Genomic DNA, 26462 nt, shown 5'->3' on the forward strand with positions numbered 1-26462 from the left:
ACCAAAAAATATCTTAAAATTATGGCCGAGAGTGTACATGGACTTGAAGAACGTACACATATAAGAAACGATAAACGATGCTGCGGCTGGTAGGTGCAACACGGACCAAAGATTCCTCATTAGAGGCACGCGCGTGGTTATCGGTTGCTCAGCGTCTATCGAGTCTCTAGACTTGGAATTTAATTGCTATCCTGGGCTGAAGCAGCTTCTTGAAGCGCCACGCTGTCGAGGATTACGATGAAAGTTCCACGAGGCAATTACCTCGTATTTTACCTCGTCCAGTGCAACAGTGACATAACTCAAAATTTCCCATTATTCAATAAAATATTGTTCTTAGATTATGAATGTTAGATACAATTATCTTAAGATTCCTGATGTCAGGTGTACATTACATAAACATTGTAATTTTCGTGCTCTTTATTTGTAAACACTTTTTCCCACATTTTCGTTGTATGTCTTATTAGAAAAATATATCTGCAATCCAAAGAAAGTTTTCCAAAACTTCCACTATCCTCAAAAACACTGTTCCAGTTATCCATCTTCCAGAAACTTATTTACCGAGCCACATATTTTTCCAAGAACTAAACTGAGAAACCTGAGAAAAAAGAAACAAGAAGAAGGCCAGACCTACACTTGTCAGACTGCTTCAGGAGCACTTCATCGATTTACAAATTTCTATACCTTCAACTCGCTACTCTTCTTTTTACGATCTCGGAATAGTCTCACGAGTTATTCCTATAAACTATGCTTTTCAACGAGGTTCTGGATATTCTCCAGCAATCTCCGTATCGCAGGAAATCGAACAAAAATTACCAGGAATCTGTAGAACGAAGCAGACATACGAGGAGCGTGTCCACGATACACATAGTTTGTTTTTACGAGAGCTCATTTCCGACGAAAGTTCCCGAATCAATTCGTCGACGGCGAAATCCGACAGAAAAGCGGAAGGAGTACAAACTGGTCGCCCTGTCGTTTCTATGTGGGATCGTTACGGTGCATTCAGGAGCGTAGTAGCGGCTGGTGCACTGGGTTTTGCCTGATCGCTTCGAAACTTGAAATAGTTTCAGTGAATAAGTTGATCGCGACGTGTTACGTGGTTGGAAATCAGAGGAGAGTGTGAGAGATGTTTAAACCTGGCCCGAGTAACGTCATGTCGTTTCTACGCTGTTTAATTTTGGTAAAAAATCTGAAAATCCTGTAAAATTTATAATGTCAGATTTGGAGAAAGGTCTCAGATTTATAAAGAATATATAACACTTGATGATTATTTGTGGTTGACGAGAAATGGTAGTTTTTGGTCTTGTTTTATTATTATTTTTTTTATGTTTCTTATTTTTATCTGATATCGAGAATTATTAAAGGTTACTGTATATGTAAATATACAAGTAATGGATTGGAATTAATTTCGAGTTCGAATTACTGTATTTTGGTACGATCGAAAGTTATACGGCAGATTTTTCATCTTGCGTAACAGAGATTTGCCCCAACGAAAATTATTAATCTCCGCTTCCCTCTTAATTCGCGCGCCAATGAACCGAATATACGAGGTGTCCTCAGACAAATAGAGACTGGCCCCAGGAATTACGAAAATAATTGGAATCTTGGGAAGTAAATCTATTCGATGAACATAAATGGCATAAAAATTGTTGGTGATGTTACTTCTGATGAATTTTGAGCAAAATATTGAAATTCTGCACAAGTTGAAAATCAATTAAGCGTTAATCAATTTTAAATGGATATTCGTATACCTAAATACAGGTACCAGCATTGTAACTACGCGTTTAACCTGACGAGTAATTTTGTGCAAATAAATAACTGAACCTCTAAAATTGATATACTTTTGATTACACATAATTGAAATAATTACGATGCGAGGTAACCACGCAGCCTGTTTAAGTTCTGCCTTTTAATATTTCGTTTGCATGAAAGTCTACCGATACCGCGATAAGCATAATTAAAAGATTCCATCGGTAACAACCTCCTCAAACAAACTTCTTCAAACTCGAATCTATTTCCTATGAAATAGAACAAAAATCAAGACCTAATTCGTCTACTCAATTCCCTTACAAACGAAACTCATACAAATAATCAAACAACGTTCGTTATTGCGTATATTTTATAAATGAATCTGTTCGTGATCTACTTTCATGTAAAATTGACTTTTCAAATAATATATTAATATGCCTTTAAAAACTCATTGGAACCCCAGCTCGAATTCGATGCACCCTAACGAAACGTTGATTCGTTCTCAATTGGCAGCGATCGTTGCAGCTGCACTTGAAATATCCACGTCAAAGTGTCAATAGACAGAGCAGCAGCAGCAGCAGCAGCAGCAACGATGATTACAGCCCCGAACTCGACCACGCGATGCCTTATTATGTAAAAATGACGTCGTTGATTCGATGCACGCGCGCGACCGTTCCCATGGTGGCGATCACGCGTGCGTGCGACTCAACCTTAAGCTTCCACCGGGGAACACCTGATAAACCGCGCGACATTTCGAAATGTCAACCTGATAAACACGACGACGATCTCTGCCACGATGTTCTTCTCACGGAGACACGAACACCGTCGCGGAAACTCGTTTTCTTACCTTTCTGTTTGTTCAGATGAACTGTAGAGAGTATAATGCAATATGTTAATGGACTTTGGACGTGTATAATACAGAGAGGAATAAAACGAAGGAACAGTTAAATATTTTAGAGCGAAAGAGAATAGAAATAGAGAAATTCGTTGTTCGTAATAGTCTATAGAAAAGATTAAATGAATTTTTGCACGCAAAGTACCGATTAACCGAGTTGCTATAAAAGTTCATTTTCATTGCAAAATACATCTAGTTACAAAGGAAGGAGAGTGCCAAGAAAAAATATAAATAACACTATTTCTTTAAGGTTTCTCTGTCTTAATAAACACCCTGTTTAGAAATGTATGGCAAGTATCTGGTGACTTATTGCTAGGAGTGTACAACACAGACTGTACGTAATAGTTTTGTACGTCAGGTGAAATGAGAAAGTTCAGCGAGGGTATTTTATAGTTTCGCAGGCACAAAATGCATAGTCACATAATTTCAGACAGGAAACAAGAAGTGATTAATCAAACTGTACAAAAGACGCCAGAGACAGTCATTATTGCATTTAACGTTGAAAATATAGAGCGCTGCGATAAATTAATTCAAATAAAAGCGCACTCGTAGCCTGGCTAAACTTGACTTATCCATGAAATCACGTAAGCTATCACTATTTGCTATCCGAAGGGGTTGGCAACAGCATGACGGCAATTATACTTTATTATAGAGATCAGAAATATAATAAAAAATAAGCTCAGAAATATATATATATATAGATTTCGTTTAATTGGTAAAGATATATATATATACGAAATATTTAAAGTTTGTAATATTTAAAGGGTAAAATAAATTTCTATTCATATTCTATTTCCTCAATGATATACATAAAAATCTAAACTTGGGTAAACGCACATTTGAGAATGGACTTGATATCAAAACGCTTATTTCTTTGCAGAAATTTCCATGTAAGACCTCAATCCCTTCAATTTATTCTCGATTATCCGAAACACGGTGTTAGGTATACTTTTTCTGCCAGGACGATTAAACGGAAGTCCTCTTTCTTGTTTTTAAACCGGTGAAAGTGTTGCTTCGGGGAAATCGATCGGCGCTCGAAATAGAGGATGAAAGAAAGAAAGAGAGGGAAACGTGGAGGGTGAGGAGGCTTTTATCACGCGAACAGCAGGCGGATCGCTGGATAAGCCGAGATTTCGTGGTGGTAATCGATACACGCGGTCTAGAGCCTCGGCGCATGAATTTACACGGGGATAAATTTAGCGTATAGCGATTTGCATGAGCCGCGGTGATAAGTGCCCTGAGCTGCCCCAAGGAAAATGCAATGAAGCCTCTCCTTTTCGCTCGCACCTGAGTTTCCGCGGTTTTCCTCTTTTCTTAATTGCGACGACGCGTTCTTTAAAAGTTTCCCGTTTCCATGGCCATAATTCCGGCCACATTGAATATTTTACGCGATTTTCGCGCCGCGACAGTTGACGGCTCCATGATTTATCAAGCGAATATACGCTCGAACCAGTTGGCGATTCTGCGGTCCAGGAATTTTCATATTCACGCGGAGGAATTAAACGTTCCCGCCATTACAGAAGCGCCGTCCACACTTTTCGCTTTATTTGAGTTGGAAATAGGGCGAATTCTGCGAGTGTTGTCCTTAGATATGCGGCAGAAATTTTATTAACACATTAATGGCTAATGATGCGTTTAGTAAGTTTCTATTTGGTTAATAATTAATTTGATGAAAACTTAATACATGAATTATTATTAGCAAATTATTAAAACCTTTAAGAATTATTTTATACTAAAAAGGATACACATGTGTAAATGTATGTGTGTGTGTTCAATATTACAAATTAGATTTCTTAATTATTTAAATTGTATTGAATCAGATAATCCTGTATAAATATCGATAAATTATTACAACTTTTAAAATGCATCTTATTTTAAAAATGATATTCTCTCTCTCTCTCTCTTTCTCTCTCTATAAAAGTCTTGATTTATACATCACTATGATATCCAAATAACCATATTGAACTTGATTCTATCAGTCTTTTCCTTCCATCAGTCAATTATTCGATTAATTCCCTGCCATTGAGTATTTTTTACCATTTCACCGATCCATGAGATATCTTTCGCCTTTCCTTTTGTTCATATCGCGTGTGTATGATACGAGTTCTTTTTCCTTCTTTTTTTGCTGTTCTATTGTGATGTTTTGCGCGTGCATGAGAAAATATGCCGCGCCTACGTGAGAATAAAGCGGGCATTTTTGACTGAAATTGATTGTGCCGCGGTGGCGCGCGCTCGGAAAAAGGAACAGGATGAAGAAAACATCCCTCCAGCTAGAGAGTGGCAAGGCGGTGTCACGCAACTGCATTATCACGCCGAACGTATTTGTCACGTTGACGTTTCCAAATCGTGACGCGTGGAAATTTTTCATGCGCCCAAGTGGGAAATGCCGCACCCCGGGAATTTCGCGAGATTTCGAAATTGGCTAGCCCACGTATCGCGTCTATTGTGGAAATGAACGTTTTAGAATCTTTCGCTATCATCCTTCAATCATGGATTTCAAGATATCATTTCTTCAAACGAAACTCTCTTTACTATTTTCTTTTATATACACGTGGTTTTTCTACTTTTTACAAGGCAGAAGCAATTCTCATATTCGATATGTTACCCAGGAATTCCATATAAAAATCGTCTTTCCGTTTGACTTTAGCACTAAACAACATTAATTAAGCGAAACTAATATTCGTTTCTTACAAAACGTATTCTCAGAAACTATCAGATTGCATACTTCTCTCTTTCCTTTGCCTTCCTTTACGAGAATTCCATTAAATATCGCTCGTTCGAACAATAAACCACGAAGAAAGAACATCGTGTTAGTGGGCAGAAAAACAAGATTCGCGACGACAACGATTCTTGGACAATGCCTAGGGGCTTTCGATCGAAATGACGCGCATCGTGTCACGTTCAATTTTTACCGCAGCTTCGTGGTACGCGTTCACCATAAAAATCGTTCCCTTGTACCACGAGAGATCGAACACGGCTAAAAGGAAGCTCGAAAGCTGCGTTAACCTTTAGAACGTTCTGAAGAAATCGGCGAGAAGAGATCGAGGGAAAATCCTGCACGTTCGTTCGACCGCACGGACTGGTTTCTGACAGAAGAAAAACTACGCAAGACCCGACAAGAAGAAGCCAAGGGAAGAATACCACCCACCTCGACCACCACCGTAGCAATACGTGTACTCGTTATAGTCCATGGACGGCCGCTTGAGTAATCCCTCGCTGGGCACTAGGTCCAACAACGCCGTGGGATCGCACATTGAGATGAACTTTCAAGTTTCTCCGTCATCGACGAGTCAACATTATCCGGTGCATACACTTAATGAGTTTTCTTTTTTTCTTTCTAACTTCCCCTACACAGACTTTTAGGTAGAGGAATGTGTCCGTGGCGAATTTTTAACGTAGACGAAATATTAGGCCACAAATTTTTACTATATATATACATACATATATATATATATGATTCCTGAGCAGAAAATTTTTACTCGCGAATTTTTAGCATAGTCGAATTTTTCTTATCCGTGAATTTTTAGTATGCAATTTCTAACGTAGACAAATTTTTCACTTACAAATTTTTAATATAGAATTTTTCCCTCACGAATTTTCAACGTAGATAAATATTTTGAGCGCCGTCGGTAGTCGATGGTTGCTACACTATCGCAGTTTCTTTTCATCATCGACAATAGAACATACTCTGCTTGTAACACAATACCATCATTCCACTGTGTCGCTTAATTTTTAATACAAATGAATTTCCTTGGAACACGATCCTTTTTCTTCATTAAGAAAAAAAAACTGCACTTTTCAACACGTCGAACTTGATCTTCTGTTCCTTCCTGATTTTCAATACAGAAGAATGTTTCGATTTTTTTAGCGTTGTCAGTTGTATCCAGCGATCAATTTTTGCATTAAAAACACAAGATATATAGAGAGAGAAAACGCGTAGGAGGTTTGAAAAGCAAAGGAGAGAATTTTGAGGTTCGATGACCTTCGCACAAATGATCCTTCCGGTATGGACTTCAAAGGGATCGCATTGGTGAGACGTCGATGGATAACGTCGACGTACGACAAAGTAAGTACACACGAAACTCTGCCACGAATCCTAAATTAAACTTGGTCGTCGCGTGTTCACGTGAAATACGACGAGCTCGTGGAAAGTTGCGAGCGGAATTGCCCTCGTGCACCTGTTATACCTTGCTTCCAGCGTGGGCTCAAAAAATTCCACCTTTCTCGTCTCTTGTTGCTTTTCTTTTTTTTTATTCGGATCTTTTTTCTCTCTCTTAATTTTTCAAAAGTCAAATGGATCGCCACACGTGCTTCGAATGCTCTCAAAATTCTTCGAATATTTCTTTAAGTTTCTTTTCGTCAGAACGAATATTTCGAGAATTTGCGCGAATCTTTCGAACTTTCACGTAAATTGTCACAGCCACTGTTTTAAGGAACTTCTTTTTCTTCCAACCGAATGTTTCACCATACAACACTACACCAAGACACCAACAACAAGATAACACTCTTAATCACGTTTCTTCTTTCATTGGCAACGTATCAGCGAATCTCTTTGATTCAGCGATTCGATGACCAATCGTTGTACCTTTCACGTTTCCAATAAGGGTTGAAAGTTCGCAGTGCCGAAACTTTAACTGATCGATAACCCTGACACGTCCTCCGGCACCCAAATTTCTATTTTCCTTTTCTTCACTTCAAAAACCTCGCAAACTTCACTTTATATTATGACAGAAATATCTTTCTCCTATCACAAATCTATATCACCGTCTGTTAAATTTTCAAAATTCACTAAATTCGTAACATTGACCAGCAACGTTGAACGGTATTTATCTCTACTAAAGGATCAATTTAACTATTTTGTAAGTATTTACAATGAAATATATTACGGTTAGTCGCATGTTGTTGCTTTGAGTATATCAATCTTTCGAGCGTAAGGGATGAAGATTCCCTCCGCAAGGTTTGCACACGACGCTTAAATAGAAGGCGATGCGCACGCTTGCGCGGTCACTGACAGACTGAGGAGACAGGGCCAGCCGATGACTCCCGACACTGTGGCGGATGGAGCCGAGGAAAGGAGTGGGGAGGAGTAAACGAGCGGCAGGGAGATCTTGCGGGGTGGGGGGTGGTTCGTGTAGACTGCACGGTGTACAGTAAAGGGTAGGGAAAGGTGGAGGGGGAAGCACAACAGCCGGTCCTCGACGATCACAGCAACCACTACTTCACTGATGCTGCAGTGGATTCCATCGGAAGACGCTTTCGCTCTTTCCCTTTCTTCCGACGACACCGTGCGTTTTCTTGCTTCTTTATCTCACCTCGTTTCGCATCCTTTTTATTGTTTTTATTCCCGTTTATTTTTCTTCCTTGAATTCCTTTCCTGTTTCTTCCTTTCTATGTTTCGATGTTGTTATACGCTTATATAAACGTGGCACTATGTAATTAATGCTTGTTAACTGCTGGCACAAAGTCGCGTGGTTTTCAATCGTGAATTTTTTTTCTTATAACTCGTCAATCTCTTTCCGACGTCATTTGAAAACAATTTCGTGTCATCTGCAGTCAACATGTTCAAATGTTTACACTGTGGATAGACTTAAATTGTTAAATTTGATCTTGCATATCTACATATGTTCGAAATAATAATACTAGTGGATACGGTTATTAAAGCGTAACATGGATGAAGTAAAGATAAAAGTTAAGATTGTTGCAAAAGAAGAGATGTTTCACAGTATCTGAAAGTTTTGAAAATAAAGAGTCGGTGAACTACTTTGGAGGAAGATTTAAGCAGAAGGATCCGGAAGGGACCGAGACGATTGTTTTTATAAGAATAAATTTCTGTCGGTCAGAGTGAAGATGGGTCGTGTCTGGTCGATTTAAGAACGCCCCCGCAGCGGCTACGATAAATTGACTTGTCGCGAGTGTTTAATTCGCTTAGTACCGTGTGAAGCTTTGTGTTTCGTATGGAGTGATAAGAATAGGTGAGATAATTATGGAACTCGTGACGCTTTGTTCTAGAAAATTATACCAGATTTGCAATTTGTGTGTTCGAATTATAAAATCGAATTGATTCCATAATAGAATAATAGAATAATTTAATAACAGACAGAGAAATGTTAGTACTTGTACATTTTCTATCGACAGATTATCGATTTAACGACAGCTGCAATTATAACGCCGCGACAGCCATGAAAAAATATAGTAATTTTTAAGCGAACAGAATTAAAAATAAAGGTATAATTTTTTATAGCCTTTTCAATTAGAAAAATATTGTACGGTCTTTTATCTTTACTTTTCTATTCTCTCAAGCGATGTCAATCACCGTCACTTCCCATGATATTATTGTGTGTTGTCTCTTGCTTCTAACAATACATGGCTTTTGTTTGTTTATCGTTTATAATTTAAAAACAAATAAAGCTTCACGATTTACCATATTGTTCTTGTTGCGTTATTTTTCTTTTCGGTGTTCAACAATACGACAATCAAAGCATGAAAATCCTGCGCGTTTGGTGGGAAAATATATTGTCATTAAAATTGAAAATTTACAAATTTTCGCCGATTTCTCTTTTAAATGTTATCGAAAATAACAAATTTCCATCATATAGTATATAATAAGATATATAAATAATAATATATCACAAAATCATGTTTTGTACGTAGATTTCACAAACATCGAGTAAATATTATTATATTTACGAAATCCATTATTCCATTTGTCAAACAAAAATAACAATTTAAGATAATAATGTGCTTATAATTCGTATAATTTACAGCAATACAACAATATAATTAATATTGATGACTCCCAATTTTACGTTAAAGTTCCTTCAAAATAGGAACACAAAAAGTCAGAGATTCTGTCGTATGTTTACGAAAGAAAATTGAATGTTAAATCTGAATTCAAACCAGAATTCTGTTTTTCAACATAAATCACGCATCTATTTTAACTAATATTATTTACTTTACAAAAAAGCAGAGTGTGTAATCCACCTTGCGATAAATCAAAAAGTTTTCATGATAAAAGCGTACCTTTTTTTTTAAAATTCAATTCCAGTGACTCCCTATTACAGTTCAACGTCTAATCAGTCGAAAAGTCTCGTTTCCTCGAACCAGCGAGGACGAAGAATCGTAAACAGTGTTTTCGACGAATGACCACATGGATAAGGTTATCCACGACAAACGGACCGACGATAATCTCGTTTCGAGAGTTATCGTAGTCATTTGCCTATTCTCGTGACACCGTGCCCTTCTTATTTGCCGGGACAAGCTTCTCTTATCGAGTAACTTGTCGTTCCGATAGCGTTTCTCTTCTTTTTATGTGTCTTTGGACATGCTGATTTCAAAGTAAAAAGATCACGAATTATAGTTACTTGAGGCAACAGCAACCATTCAGGGAATTCACACTCGACTTAATGCCCTCGTAATGTATCGCGAATTAATGGCCGAGTCGAAGAGAGAGAGAGAGAGAGAGGGAGAGAGTTAACGAGTGAATGGTTAGCGTAACGAGACTTGAATGGGCCTCTGGGCAACGCGAATGTTCGTACGTAAACGGACCAAGTATTGACAACGCGGAACGATAGTTCCCCCTTTTTCTCTTCCTTCCTCTATCAATTTACGCATTAAATATCAAATAGTGTAAAATTTGCGCAGATTATCAAGGAAAGGATATTATGAGTATATATTTTATATAGAATTGAAATCGTGCGATGAACATAAATACGGTACATAAATGTTTAATTACGCGTCTTTCTCAACAGGAATGGACAATACTATTATCGAAACTCTAGTTTTTAATAATTACGGAAATAAATAAGGTATGCTAGATTCAATAATAATAACATATTTTTTAAAACGTTGCTCGTTCAATAGTTGCATAAAAAATATTCCTATGCGATGTCTGACGAAGCTTTCTTCTAATTAAGCTCAAAATTCATTTCTATAACACGAATATTTTTGAAACTTCGCGCCTTTACATGATACAAATTTTAACCTGTAAAAATGAAAATGTGCAAATATTGTACTAAATTTGCGTTAACGTGGAATAAAATTTTTCAAATATACAACAAATGAAAATCTTACATAAAATATCCGTTTTCATCATAATTTATTCTAGGTAGAATTGATTTAATACCTGAATAATTGTAGTTATTTTAAGTAGCAGCGGGTAAGTGTTCTAAAACTACTCTGCTTGTTTCTTAAAGCACCTGACAGGAGGATATTCTCGTTTCTCGATCACCTATCCGTTTACGACCGATGCTTTCCTTGCATTTATAATTGATTCGTGTTGATTTGGCCGATAGTCTCTAAAGATCGGCCAGCGAACAGACTAATATACATAGGAACGTATAAATAGATAAAGTCGATTCGCGTAATTATATTTGTAAATGGGTCAGAACGATAAGAAACCGGATGTCGTAAGAAAAGGCGAATTGCTCGTATAATTTATGAGGTTCGACAGAAATGATGGGGCTCTACAGAAGCTGATTGTCTTGGGCGGAACTGTATTTCATTCCTTGATTCAGAAATTTCTTTCGTTTTTATTCAATCATCATGATTCATGAATGAACTGCTATTACATTCAGATGATTTCCTTCGAACGAATCGTAATATCAAATAGAACGATCGACAAAAATCTTAGAGAACTAATTAATTATTAGATTGCTGTATATTTTTAATTCGAATTGCGTGTAGTTTTTCAACGACTATTTTGTTCCATTATGCTAGATTTATTAGTATTATCAATTTCAGAATTCTAAAAATCTTTACAATGTGGTTGTTACAATTTCTTTATTCACAAATCTCTTTAAAATAGTTGTCTTCTTAAAAATCGATTATTAGCCTAAATTATTTTAACCAGGTCCGGAAATTGCCAGTTTCTATCTTTGACTATTTTCCCAGTGTCGTTCTGACGCAAGTGAAATATACAGAATATACAAGGACATGTTTGAGATGCGGATTAAAACAAATCAACTTCGCTTGTTTACCGAATTCGTGAAATCTTTCGCTGTCGATATTTAACGAACAAAAAAAAACCGGGGATAAAATAAAAAAAAAGGTAGAGACAGAATAAATTCGTATCTACCGCAGCGAGAGATTGCGGGAAAATTTTCAATTTTCCAGGGGAACAGTACTGCTGGCCGATTTTCGTTCGCACGACCCAATTCTCCTTTCCTGCTGTTTTCCTCGGTCACGGTTCTGCTATCGTGACAAGGCCGACCTTTTTGAGAAGAGAGTCATATTCATGGAACAGGATGATCATTCTCTACGATTAGAACACGCGAGAATTGGATATTCTTCCTTCTTTTTCGTGCATTTGCTTCATAGCGAGAGACGAATCGACCTGAATGAAGGTTAAATTGATAACTCGGTCCGGGAAAAATAAAACGCGATTCCAAAACAGAATTCTATGGACTGATCTTGATGACGAGATCTCTTGAGTTAAATTTTCTGTAAAGAAATTTTGTTTTCTTCGACTACCATATTTTATTTGGATTACTTGTTGTCAATTTATCTAACACGTGCATTTCTTCAAGTTAAACAATATATTTGTCGATAGACAAATAGGATAGAATAGAATAGAATAGAATAGGTAGAATTAGCCAAGTATTTATAAAATTGCGTCGACGCACCATGTGCGCGAATAACAGCGAATGTGTTCATACATCCAAACGTAATGCGTCAAGTATAATCGCGATTGTAAACCGCCGAAGGTTATAGACACAGAATCTCGGATAACATTGCACCTCCTAAATTATTAATCTTAAATCTTACGCAAAAAATAGCTTATGGATGGCGGCATGGATGAAAAACCGTCCGATGTAGCCTCGATTTCCTCGTGAACATCGTGAATTCAGCCCATCGTTGGGATCTTTCTTAATGCATCAGGTTCCGGCGGGACCGGTGGAGCGGCGCTTTAAGAGAGGTTTCAGAAGGGTCCGTTATTACGCGCGTTCTTCTCGCGCGGACTCGCACATTACGCTCACGGAACGCGTGTTTATCCAAGCCGGCGGCTACATCGTGGCGCGACGTGTGAGGAAATTTTCGAAGGCTTTGAAAGGAAAAAAGGAAGAAATCCTCTGTGGCCCTTTGACCGGCGAAACAACGCAATTGAGAATCGTGTCGGGCAACGAGGAAGAGTCGTTGCCTAGAGCTGCGTAATTTACGAACCAATCATTCTCGTATGCAGATGGTACAGGCCCGAGGGTTATACGAGTTCGAACCAACAACCCTTTTTCCAACGTTCGAGCCTGCTCTTCAGCGTCATCACACACGACTTAGCCGGACCTCCCGCACGGTTCAACCGTGCTTCACAGTTTTATTGGCTTAACTCACTATTTTACAGCCGATAGTGGATTAAAGAGATTAAGCGCCTAGCTGGAGGGTCGTCCGTGCTTCCTATAGAGACATAAACTCGCGTAGATACCGAGGATTACTACTATTTTCCCTGGACGTTTTTCTCCTTCGTTTTTTTTATGTTTCACGTTGTAACGAGTGATCTGCTGGTGGCTTGCATACCGGCTTCGAGGCGTGGTCGCGATAAAAAGTCGATTTACGCTGATGCACGTGGCCATTGCCGAGGTTTCTCGAGATTTTAGTTGCGTGTAATGGTGATGGCTGCTGCAGTCCGTAGAGGACGCGTATTTATGTTTTTCTGAAGATTTCTTTACGTTTGGGTTGTACTACTGACGAACTTCGTGTGTGCCATTTTTAATGACTCATTATAGTCACTGGTATTACTTGCAAAATACTATAATTTAGTCGTGGATGAAGTACAATTCACGGAAGTCGGAATTGTTGACTAATAACAAGGGCATTTTATCGTGGATGCGCATGTTAGTTTATTTTTGGATGAAATCTCGCCCACAACTCTTTGATACAACATACTTCGTGAAAATCAAAATTGTTGATTAATAATATAATTTCCTTTCGGAAAAGCTTTCCAATTTTTTCACAATTTGATAGAAAGAACAAGAAATTGATTATTAAAATATATTGATTATCAGAAACGCTATGAAATTTATCTCAAAATAAAGTTTTCTTTAAATGTATCTTTATTCGATGTTTATGAAATTGGAAATGACAATTATAATAACTTAATCTAAAATTAATCTAAAATTTCCCCTTTGCTTCCGCTATTTCTATCAACCAAGGGAATAAAGTCATCCGATAGAAGCTTCGAATCAGAACAAGGAAACTAAGATTGCTCTAGCCACGTTATTCGCAGAAGAAGAAGAAGAAGAAGAAGAAGAAGCAGAAGTAGAAGAAGAAGAAGTTACCGGAAAGATAAATGGAATCGCGATGGCCGAATCTTTTATCGAGTTCAAGAAAACGTATATATACGTTTATATATATATATATACATATACATGTAGTTTCTATCGGGGCTGTGTAACGTTCCATAGGGTTTTGCCCCGTTCCAACTTCATACATTTGTCGCGTGGTACACTGACGCACAACTGGAACGCGGCAAGAATCTTCGGGAGGAAACTTCCGGGGCACGTCCTCGTCATGCTTCATAACTGTTAGTCTGGTTAAACGCGGTGTTGCCCGCGTAAGAAGATGGCCAGCTAGGTTGAGTTTCCTTAGTCTTGTGTGAACAACTTACGACCCTAAGTGAAGCTTGTATATAGAGGAGAAAAAATGTTACGCATAGTTGCACCGTGAGTAAACAGCTGTGCAAATTATGGGACAAGTCGGAAGATTAATCGTGCAAGTTTGGATGGTTTACGCGAAGGTTTCTTGGAATAAATTATGGTTAAGCTGTGTCGATTACCGAGGCAGCTGCTTTTGGATTTAATTTTAAGCTGAAAGAAGCGTTTATTTGGCGTTTATTCATTTTCACGATTAAATAACAATGGAATTATGTAGGAACGGTATTGAAATTCGTAATATAGTTTCTGTCATCGTTTGATTTGAATTTCAATACACCATGAAGCTTTTACAGCGATGTAACGAAACACGTGCCCGCGAAGCTGGAACCGCTTCTTTTGTCAAGAGCAATACGGGTAATCGATTATGTTATTGGTTTGTGCGAAGTGTGGCCGTTCGATCGAACATCTGGTTGCCGAAGATGCGTTTAAAGGATTATTCTGTCCGCTGGATCCTTCAGCCTCCGGGATGATACTTGCAAAGTCACGGTGAACCTGTCTGAATTACCCGTGCTACTATTTTTCTCTAGGATGGATGGCGATGACTAGTAGAAAATTACAAATCGAACACAGATTGAATCCCCTCTTACTGACGAAAAAAACGTTTTAATCCTTTGTATTCTTCCCCCTTTTTTAATCGTTAATTATCACGAACAATTATCTTTGTTGATAGAATATTAAAATATAGAATTAGACTGCTTGCATCGTCCCCCAGTAAACTAATCCACTCGAATAGAAAAATCAAAATCACTGAAAATAAAGTTCACCAAAAAGAAATTTTTCTTGATTCTCCTCTAGCGATATGAAATAAAATGAAACAATCGAATCTCCAGTTTAAGCCCATTCTTGCTGTGAATGGAAAAGCGTGCAACGATAGTTTCGTTCGATAATACACGAAAATCTCGGTCGAACCCTTAATACGTTGTGAAACGCGAAGAAGCTCGAGCTGCTCGGATTCGCTCAATGGAACTTTCGTCTTCTATACCATCGTAGGAGAAAGAAGAGAAGCAATGGAGGAAGGGAAACGAGGATGGAAAATTCTCTTGAAGGACAACATTGACCGAGTAGAATGAAAGGGGTGGGATCCACTCTTTTCGAAACCTAAGCCGTACATGGTAACGTGTTCCTTCTTCTGTCGTATCCTATATCTTCAACCACCATGATTTTCATTCTTTTAGATGGGCCAGCACGTGTACCTGAGTACAAGACCGATCTTATCGTCAAATTCGGTATTTGGTGACTATAATATGTGCAGTAAAGGTGAATTCTGATATCCATTACAGAACAATTAAACATTATCTAGGATCCAATGTATAAAATCAGAAATACCTGAAAGACATAAACAAAAGATATTTTCCTGATATTAACTACGTTCCTTTCCTCAATAATTTACCACTATATTGTAATAAACAAGAATTTTGGAGCAAAGAATCGTTTCAAAATACCGCCATGCTACACTACTTACCATCCTGTTTCGTCACGATGCGTACAAAGAAATAGATGCATCGCGTCAGGTAGAGGCAAACACATATGGAACGTGTTACGGTAAAAGAGAGGGGGTTAGGTTTACGAGGGTGAACGCCTGCCATCTGGCCGATGTGCAATCTGACTTACTCCTTTTTTTATGTAATCCCAGCCGTTTCCCAATCTGGGATGAGAAACTCGTTCTTGCCTAGCCGTTCCTCCTCGTCACTCGTCTCTCTGGCCACCAGACTTCATTCAAGCCGCTGTATCGCCGCGAAAATCGAATTCGGAATTCCCTAGCTCGCATCCTTTTTTCACCCCTACTCTTTCGCGTAATCCTACGTGAGAATTCTTCCTCTTCTGGAATTGCTTTTTGTACTTGGATTTTTACACCGTCTTTCTTTTTTAAGGAAGGAGCTATTTTTGGAAGACCCACGATCCCTTTCCGCTGTTTCTCTGTTTTCCCTTATCTAGCAGAAAATCGTGGAAAGTTATACTTTCAATTTGTGGATTTAACGCAATTTAAATTATTAATCCAGCGGTACAACCCTTTGATACAATAAACAAGGCGAGTTAATAGAAAGAGGAAGAGAGAGTCTGAGGAATAAAAGTAACAGAAATAAAATAGATACGTAGAGTATGTAAGAAAGGCAATAAAATAAATAGTTAATCGTATATAACAATTATTCCGTTTCAAATAACAATTTATAAAATACCTAAAGTTAAAGTGACTTCATGTAGATGTAAATGTAACGCGTTTTAAATTTAAAACGTCTAACCTTTCGAAGGTTTATACAGACATTCGTGATTGGCTGTACACGCGAGAACCACGATCAACAGAGTGCAATTTAACCAAGTGGATATTTTATAATCTAGCGAAATCACCGGTCCAATATCCACGAAATAGTAACGTGTCTCATTAAAACCTAACTACCAGCAAATCACTCGTGAGTCCTTTCGCATGGGTCGGTTACATTAATTCGTAATAGCTACAGCGAATCGATGTTCATCGTATCGTGGCGTACGCTAAAAGTGTCGCTGGAATTCTCGCATCGTCGCACAGTGTAACATTTCGGTGATCTATATTACGGCCAGGTAAAATCATTGTACCTAGGAGGTGTTCATTTTTATTAGTTACGTGGTGTTTTGTATTAGTATAAAACGTAACGTTCAACTGAATGTTATAAATTCTGTTATGCAACGTCAAGCAATCGATAATAACGTAAACGAAAATTCCGAGGCAATTTTACGAATTACGAGTTATTTGATTATTTTAATGTGTCGATGACACCCAATTATAAATTTATACTTACTCCTCGAATGAGAATAGAAACAAGGCGAATTCGCGAACGATCGAGGCCGTCTTGTGCTTTCTGTGAATTCCTTGTCCCTTCTAGCATTTGCCGAAAAAGATAGAGGTTCTTGAGAGAAACCTTACTGTGATTTCCTACCTCTTGGGAATACAAGCGCCTCCGCTCCCGTGGCGAGGCCATAAAGCTCGTGCAAGCAAAATGATAGGCCGGAACTGGCCAGTCGTACAGCTTGAAATAAGGGGCGACTAGCATTGCGACTCCAGGGAAAACAATGTGAGATACGGGGCTGAGATAAGATCTCCAGTGTCGCGAGAAGAGGAACTGTATCAGGAAAGTTGGAATTCCTTTGGAACAATCGTGTTCCACTGCATTTGTGCTGTTAGGGTTATTAAGAGATTTGGTGTCATTGATACAATGCATCAGCGCAACTATTTAAAATAGAACAATACTACCGACGCACCTGCGACGGAGATAACTCAAATGCAATGAGATTGAAGTATTAGGTTGTCCGAAATGTTTCTTTCGTTTTATATGGAAATAATAGACGCACAATGTTTTTTGTTTTATATTAGTTTATTGAATTATGCACGAACATATAATAATAGAAATAGAACGAAATGGATCACACCTAATTCAATAAAATAATATAAAACAGAAATTGTTGTTCATCTATTATCACTTTATGAAACGAAAGAAACTTTCCGGACCACCTAATAGATTATTAAAAAGATATCTTAACCAAAATGTCCGAAAATTGAAATTGTATTACTATCAAACCAATCGTGCATAATTAATAGACAGTGGAAGTTTATGTATTTATGGAATCTTGGAAAAATTTGAAAAATGCATATAATATGAAGATATATATAATATTCAAAGTGAAGAAAGTATACGTTATAGTACTTAGTACACTCATGCAAATTATTGGAAAGATTTATTTGTTGATTTACTTCGAATTCATTGATGATTTTGGATCAGGTTTACCGTATGATCTGTCAACTGCACGCTTGAAAATGGACGACACCATATACCACGTGTTATTTTATTTGCATTAGGCACGGTAGTACTTGGTGGATAAATAATGATCAATTTCTGTGATCATTTTATTAATACGAGGTTATTATTCCGTTCTCGCTGTTGATATTCATTTTAAACGATGCGATACTGCTAATATTGACTAAGTAAAACTGTGCATTCGTTGCTTTTAATAATAATACGCTCCATTATTGTTTGTAGGGATAATTTCGTTTCGGTAAATTAGTCGCGATTGCGTGTGTACGTTTGTGTATGTATTATATGTGTATTTCGTTGGTAGATACAAACGGGAAAATTGGGACGAAACGTGTGCAGAAACTTATGAATAATCGAATTCTATATTTTATAGCTTCAATGCTATTGAGAACTGTGCGTAATCATATCTGGAATATATTTTTGATAATCTATTCCTAAAATGGTTTAAAATATAAACGAAATGTAAAACAAAGGAATGATATCAACGTAGACTAAATAAGAAGTACCTGTATTAAAAACTTGACCTGGAGGTAAAAATAACTTACTATTTACAAGTTTCTTAGATTAAATAAAAGATAGCAAACGAAAGAGGGATGCGCTCTGGCCACCAAAGGAGCGAATCGAGCTACGGAATTCTTCATGGACCACCAGGTACGAGAGATTAAATGACTGGTAACTAAAAACTGGCGAGACTAGTACTTTCGACCTGTCGACAGTTCCAATTCTGCAGATCTTGTTCTTTTTCTTTCGAAAACTAATATCCAGGAATATAACAATATGCTATTAGAACACACACTGTCAATCATCAACAGCTTTGAAATATCAAGATTTTTGATTAACTAGTTATCGTATTTTAGTATCTTTTCAGGAATGTCAAAACTATACGTTCTACAGGATTGTTTTACCTGCTAACTTCCTCTATCTGTATCTTTAAGAAAAATACGATTAACAATGCTGTTGATGCAATACTTTAAGAAACATTTGTTATATTTTGTCATTAATAACAAACGGGTAGATTGTCAGATTTGACATTCTTTAAGAAACGTCACAAAAGATGCTTAAAGCATAATATATTTTATATATACTTCATGTCTTATCTAATTTATTATTGTTTACATAGTCGATAATCGTCACAGTCATCTCATAAAGGGAACGTCATCACTGGATGGTTGAACTGTTTAAACAGGACTATTCTCAAACTATAGGGGTCCGCGAGTGTACACAATCCCAGGGTATTAAGGGTAGTTTGCCACTTTTTCAAAAATCACCGCAAGCGCTAAAACTTCAAAGCTGTTCGAAACGACTTTATCTTTTCTTAAAAATTTAACCTCGTAGTCGTAAAACCTCAATAAAACTACGACCTACAACCCTAATAATACATATATTCAGTGCAACGTATACATACTTGTAAACTTCTTATATAGCCGAAACTTGAAAATGCATTACCCTGCCAGTCCATAATTTAAATACAGGACATGCTATACATGTATACTCAGAACTTGAAGTTATAACGAACTCCAAAATTTTTGAAACGTATCGCATATACATATTATAGGTACATCGTAGTTTTATAATTTATGTATTATGCACCCACGTTGGGTCAGGTATGGGGTTTAAAATTATAATTTTAGAATCCTCCACGATTTACACTACTTATAGTTTTACATTTACCTCGAGACAGAAAATCGATATCTAATAATCAATACGGCTTATTGGAATAAATTAAAACTACAAACTCTCTGTTAGAAAAAGTATCCTAATTTCGTTTTCAATTCATCAAACGTGCATCGTAAACATTCTTAAATACTATCCAACCGACAAACAATCAAACGCAAAATTTCGCGTGCACTCACGCGAAGCAGCGGCGCGCTAATAAATACTTGCAGGCAGAAAATCGTACGTTTCTTTACGACTGGTGGTTCGTTCCGCCTTGCTCGCTCCTCAGGTACGTTCCTCGAGGCTGACAAGTGCTTGGGGCGCGCCGCGTACTAATGATAACTAACGGGCGTCCGAGAACAAAGGATTGGAATAAATTTTCGGCGGCCGACAATGCGCGGGAGGGGTCTTGCCTTATTTTCTGGCGTTTACGTTAGCCGATGCTAATCTCCGCGCGAGAAACTCGTCCTCGACGGGAGATCCCTCTGCTGTTGCCGGCTTCTTCATAGGCTATCTGAGGTCCAGCTTACGAGACCAAGAAATCTCAAACGCTGCTCCGCCTGAATTATGCTAATACCCTCACCCACGTTTACGTCTCTGTATCTTTTTCTTTTCTTTTCTTCTCTCATCGTTTCTATCGACGTCGATACGCTTCGAATCGCTCGATCCTATTTCTTTCCTTTTCTTTTTTTTTTAGGTTATGGTATCCTTTGGAGTCTGCTGGGTTTCATGGGCGATCGTATTATTTCGTATTTGAGGATGGGTATAATGCTCGTTGAAAAATGTTGAGCATCCAATGGTTTGTATTACAGTCGTATCACAGTTGGTGGGGCAAATTACGAAGTTGAAGGAAAGCTTCTAATATTTTTGTGGGTGTTTTTGGACAAATTTTTCTAGAATTTAACACTCTGTCTTGTGTACAGATTACCGTTTAACGATATTTCTGCATTTTTGGAGGATTTGAGATTGATTAAGATTAACGCGTGTAACAGGTAACAAATTTTTCTAAAATTCAACGCAACAAAAATCCACCACCAACACTATATACTTCACATTTCCTAAACACCTTAGACTTTTAATTTTCTTGAAATTCTACATTAATAGCCATAACAATAGCTCAGAAGGGTGTCGCGTAAAACTCGCGTGTCCCGTTTCGCGTAGCTCTTCCGCCAGAAATGCTTTCGCGAGTGCAGTGCATTATAAAAGCGGAGGAACGCGTCGTCGCGAACGGCGCATAAATGTCGTTTAGCGAGAAGTTACAAAGATTACTGTCGTGAAAAAGGAGTCCGGTTGAACCAAGGTTCTTCCCTTTCTTTTTTCACTCGTTTTTCGCTCAGGGAAAAAGCCTGTATTCGTCGACATTGCCGGCGCATGATATAATACCAGAAAAGGCACGTGACTCACGTGCGAACTTCCAAGGAAACGAATGATATGCTGTGGTCCTCCCTATTCGAGTTTCCTGCACGTTTTACATTTCTGTGCGTGTTCGCGCATGAAATAGGCCAGAAACGGCCGGACCTCTGTTTGCGATCGTGCTACAAGCTTTTCTAAATCATGACTGGCTCACCACGTGCTTACAGAAAAAAGGAAGAACCGTACGGTTGGTCAACAGACGTCGAATTTAGAAAAACTAAACTTGGCACTGAAATTCTTTGCCGCCATTTGTAAGGTATTCATCAATGTTAGGTGAAAAATGATGGAATACTTCGAGGATTTTAATGGGGCAGGAAATTGGAAGGTTTTGGTGCGTTTAAATTGGTGATAGCGTATGGTAGGAATTTTTATGTTACAGAATGAAATTGAAGAAAAATGTTTTGTAATAATATATAAAACATATTATTCTAAATAAATGAATATTTAACAATGTTAAATATTGTAACTAATGTTTCTATACAAGGTTTAACGATTCAGTTTAGAATTGTCCTGTATTGTTGGTTGTTTGCATTAATTTATTATATGTGTCACAGATATTTCACTTTTGAATTCCAGGGTAGTACCACTATAAACAGTAGGGTATCGGATTGAAATTGCAAATATCGTTTACACGCGTGCAGATAAACAAATTCGTCACATGTTAAATATACAAATTATAGAATTTCGAATTTGTGGCTGACATACCAATCAGTCAATATTATATGTGTCGTCTATACTTATATACATTATTATATTACCAACCTACTCGTCTATTTATATTAATAGCTTTCTTGGTTTTATATCTCACAAACAAAGAAATGAACCTTCATTGTATTACCTTAAAAATTCAATATCTTGTTTGTTATTTTCTGCACTGTATTACTTTGTTGAGTAGCTCGTGTTATTCAATGTAAATATTCGGGTTATAAAATTTGATGTTGCGGTTATTTTCGTAATTACATGCAGTTCTGATATTTCCTACTCCTACAATGCTTCAGAACTATGCAATATTTATTAATAGACTTTACCGTTTATAGCAAAATATGTAATCCCGTCGATTACTACGACGATTTTTTAAATCTACCTTATTACATAATTTCTTCAGCTAACTTAAAATCAGTTTAAACCGAAATAAACACAAAATCTTCCAGCGATATTCCATACGTATGCCGCGAAAGGCTCATTTTTCAGTAGCGCGAAAACGAATTCTTTGTATGCAAATCATCATTTCGATTCCATCCCCTGGTTTTAGTCCTGAGACGGTCGAAATTCAAAGTAGCCTCTGTCACGTCTCGAAAACGAACCTCTGCCCCTCGTTTCGTATCATTTATCATAAACGCTTGCATTTATGTATGGGCGTGACTAGGATAATCCGACCGAGTCCCTACGTAATGGATATGGAAATTTATAATTTAATTGCGCCGTTGAATAATAAGTCATTTAGCGGTTACGTGAAAACACAGAGCGGCTAGGGATGGGAAAACGAAGTTTTCGTAATGGAAAGCCTCTCCATTCAGCTGGAAACGCATTCACCGTGCGTACACGGGGGCAATTTTAATGGAAATGTAACTCTTCCTCAACTTTAATCGAACATCTTACGTACTCGCATAAATATCACCCAAGCAAAACTTTGAGAGTGACTTACGAGGTTCAAATTTTCTAAGTAACTTAACCTCTTAGGAATAACTTGACTGATAAGCGCGAAATTTACTCGAGTTTATTAATCAATATTCTCGTGCAAACGATTAAGACTTAATGTCTATATGCGTATATGTCTGTACATAATAATAATTAAGGAGGAACGAAATTGAAATATTCAGTGTTATGAAACGTAGAAACGTTTTAAAGGTAAGATATAATTAAGTTTGATACTTTCAGGTATTTCTTTCTTACAAATGACGTTAAGAGATGAGACAGCCTGTTCATTTAGTTTGTGCTTGCGTAAAGAGCGGTTTTAATGGTGTTTAAAGTAAGTTTTGTATGTAAATTTTAAGTTGTATGTAACGTAATATAAAACATAAACCTTGAAGAAGTGAACAGATGTACCTGCAAGAGATAAAGAAACATAAACGTTGAAGAGGTGGGGAGATGTAGGTAATGCAATATAAAGTTTAAATTGAGTTACAAAATCTTTAAGTTTTATCCTTTAAAATGTTTTATGAATAGAAAATATAATACACGTATTGATCTTCGAGATGGACTTTTGACTTTCATAGATTATTAACAAATAATACGTATAAATTTAATAATTTAGTGATAAATAATTTAATTTATACTTTAATCTCTGTAACTAGAAGCAAAGTACGTTTTAATGTATCTACCTATTTGCATTTACAAATGACATGTAGAAATTTAACAATCGATGGTCGACCATAAATCGTGTCCACTTGTATAAGAAGTGTTCTAAAGTACTATGGGCATGCTAATGTAGCGGCTACCTTCATCATTTCATCGATAATCATAACCCTTCACACAAAAAGGAGATTGATCGGAACGATTTCGAAATTTCAATGTTTAAGATCATTTTTTATGGAAATAGGCAGGCAACTACTCTTAATGGTCTGCAATTTGTGTATACCCATCGGCCCCTACAATTTCACCCGTGTCCTATTCAAATAGATCGCTCGGATGCCGGTCTCCCCTTCTGAAATAGAGATGCTTCTAACGATTATCGATATTGCGTACTGTAATAAGTCAAATAATACATAATTCGCGATAGATCGCTCTATCGTCATTCTACCAATATTTTTCTTGAATATTAATTTTAAAACACATCTGCGCAAACATTTTTTGTAGCCACTGTACATGTTTATCTGCATATAGCTAAACTGCTATGATAAACGTTGCAACGGGGTTAAGTTTACATATACTGTTCGATTACGTCAAAGAAAATATCTCTTTGAGAAACTGTTTTCTCACAGATTGCAATTTCTCCTCTTTTCGTATAAATACACGCCAACCTGCTAATAAAGAGTTTGCATTATCCCATGAAAAAGTCAAACTCGATGAACACGCGTCGAACACGAAAGTTACTGTTCTGGTTTGTCCATGCGAGTCTCCCCAATCGGAATCTTTGTATCGGCGACGATCAGTCAAATTGTGATCCCCTCGGCTCTAGCTGGGGTCGTATTAGATAATCAGCAAAGAACAGCGGCGCAAACGGGGGAGGAAGGAAGGGAGAGCCGTCAGAGGGACTTGAAAGGACCCGACATTCATCATCCATGGGCGAAGAGAAGGGATTTTCCCCTCTTGAATCGGCTGGTCGATGCTGGACCTGTACGCAACTTCCCTTTCGAAAATTTCCTCTTTATTCAACCTTCTCTTCCAAATCACTCTCTTTCTTCGTCTCTTCTTCACCACCCTTGTGTACACGTAAGGGGAAACACAATGTCAACGAGCACATTAATGTTATACTACACTCGTCGCCATCGTTCCATCTCTCTCTCTCTCTCCCTCTCTCTTTCTCTTTCGAATAACGCTCGATCGACGTCCTGGCGAATATCTGACCAACGTGCTCTTGGAAATCGTAGCAAGAACAATTGTGCACTTCGCTGAGAGATCGGCAGCAGGATAGTTTGGCATTGTTCCATCGGCTAGTTTACGGGCCATTTGAGGTGAACAATCAATGGAAACTTGTTTCGTTTTCTTTTTGGTGCTTCCGTGCAAGAGAACAGTTCTGTGACCGAGGACACGTGGAACGTGTCTCTCGGCTTATGAGTTTAATATCCAGATACGTGCTGAATAGTTAACAAAATTCCATAGATTTATCCGTGGTCACTAGTTTTAAGATTCGACTTGTATAAGTTCCACATCCATTTACAACAATTTGTCATTCTAATCGTTGAAACTCGTTTTCTCTAAGATCGTGACTCTTTTACTCATGTTGCCGCAAATAAACAATATTCCTACTCGCATGAACCTACGTAACTAACCACTGTAACCACAAATTTGATTATCCAAAAGCAACCAAAAGAATCCAAGATAACAACGCTCAGACACTAATAAATCCAAATACAATTACATTCGTCTATAAAATACTGCATTTTGGTCTCGCTTCCTGACCTGGACAACGGTTACCTAACTTAAAATACACGAAGTAACATACGGCGCACGGGGAGCGAGTCGAATGTCGAAAAAAACGGGGCACGCAACCCTTTTTGGAGGGGGCTCGTGTTTGCGCTTGCATTGTGACGTTGCACGTTGTCGGCTAGCTCTGTTGAAGGGAAAAGGACCGAACGGGATCACCTTTTCCGGTGGGAGCTTCCCGTGCTCGAAATTGCTAGGCTGCCACTCAAATTGGCCCGGCGCTGAACAATCGGGCTTATTACCAGGCATTTGTCAGCGCCGCGGCCGTGCTTTGCACTCTACGGGTTTCGTGTTACCTCTTTCTGCACTGTTCTGTTCTTTTCTTTTTTTCTTCTTTTCTATGTATGTACGTATGTATGTATAGGGTAACACTGCAGGGACATCCTAGGGAGGCGGCACCTTCCCTTCCTGCGAAAGAGGTCTCGTGTTTAGGGGTTGTTCCGCGTTTAATTTAAGGGCTAGATACATTGTAGCTGATTTAGAATGGTTCTCGCGAGGAACCACCTGTCGAACTCTTTTAGAACAGGAAAAGGAAACGGTTGTAGGGTTGATATGAGGAGGGGAAGATGTAATGAAATTAGGGGAAGAATGGGTATTCGTAATAGCTGTTTGAGAAGCGAATGTGTCATCTTAACAAATATTCTTGATTATTTATTGCGATTATATAACTTTAGCCAAAAAATTTGAAATCAATAATGAAACTGCTATTAATTTTTATTATCCAAAAATTATTGTTACAGATAATTCTGTTACTGCACTATCTATATTAATCCATTAATGATTGGTATAATTGGAAAAAAAGGTTCAAAAACAAAGAAGTTCTACAACTCGCAGGTAATATCTATCTTAATTATTGATTAACGTATTTGTGAATAGCAAGACAGATCTCGTACAAATTCCTGAAAGACAATTACCCACAGAATATTGGAGCAACCGTTCGGTCCGTAGAAGGCCTTTAAGCTTCATCAATTTTCGTATTACCATCACTGCTGTCAAAGTGTGCCGCGAAGGAAATACCAAAAGACAATTTCCTGCAGCACGAGCCGATAGCCTTAAACAGAGACAACTACGGAAGACACTATTAACCATTGTTCCTTTGGGTAGTCAGCTGTGAAACCTTTTTAGACATCCACGAAGATATCGACGATAAATAAGGTCGATTTTGCACGACAACTACGGATTGAACGAGCGTTTTAAGAACGCTTCAACGCCACTTTTGCTCATCTAATCTCGTATTTT

The 26462-nt window shown here is 37.8% G+C and overlaps 1 protein-coding gene across 10 annotated transcripts in view; it reads right to left on the bottom strand.

The window, feature by feature from the left end:
• Window positions 1–26462, bottom strand: part of LOC117233046 (teneurin-m) — a 650776-nt gene that overhangs the window by 52537 nt on the left and 571777 nt on the right. The window contains exon 1 of one of the 10 annotated variants that reach the window (XM_033492950.1): window positions 5790–5971. The exons of the other annotated variants lie outside the window; for them this stretch is intronic. Coding sequence (XP_033348841.1) covers window positions 5790–5895 — 106 coding nt within the window. The 5' untranslated portion in view covers window positions 5896–5971. Of the gene's footprint in view, window positions 1–5789; window positions 5972–26462 lie in introns of those variants that run through there. 10 annotated transcript variants of the gene reach the window in all.

The sequence above is a fragment of the Bombus vosnesenskii genome, unplaced genomic scaffold (assembly GCF_011952255.1).
Source record: "Bombus vosnesenskii isolate JDL3184/JDL3185 unplaced genomic scaffold, Bvos_JDL3184-5_v1.1 scf7180000013294, whole genome shotgun sequence".
Classification (NCBI taxonomy): domain Eukaryota; kingdom Metazoa; phylum Arthropoda; class Insecta; order Hymenoptera; family Apidae; genus Bombus; species Bombus vosnesenskii.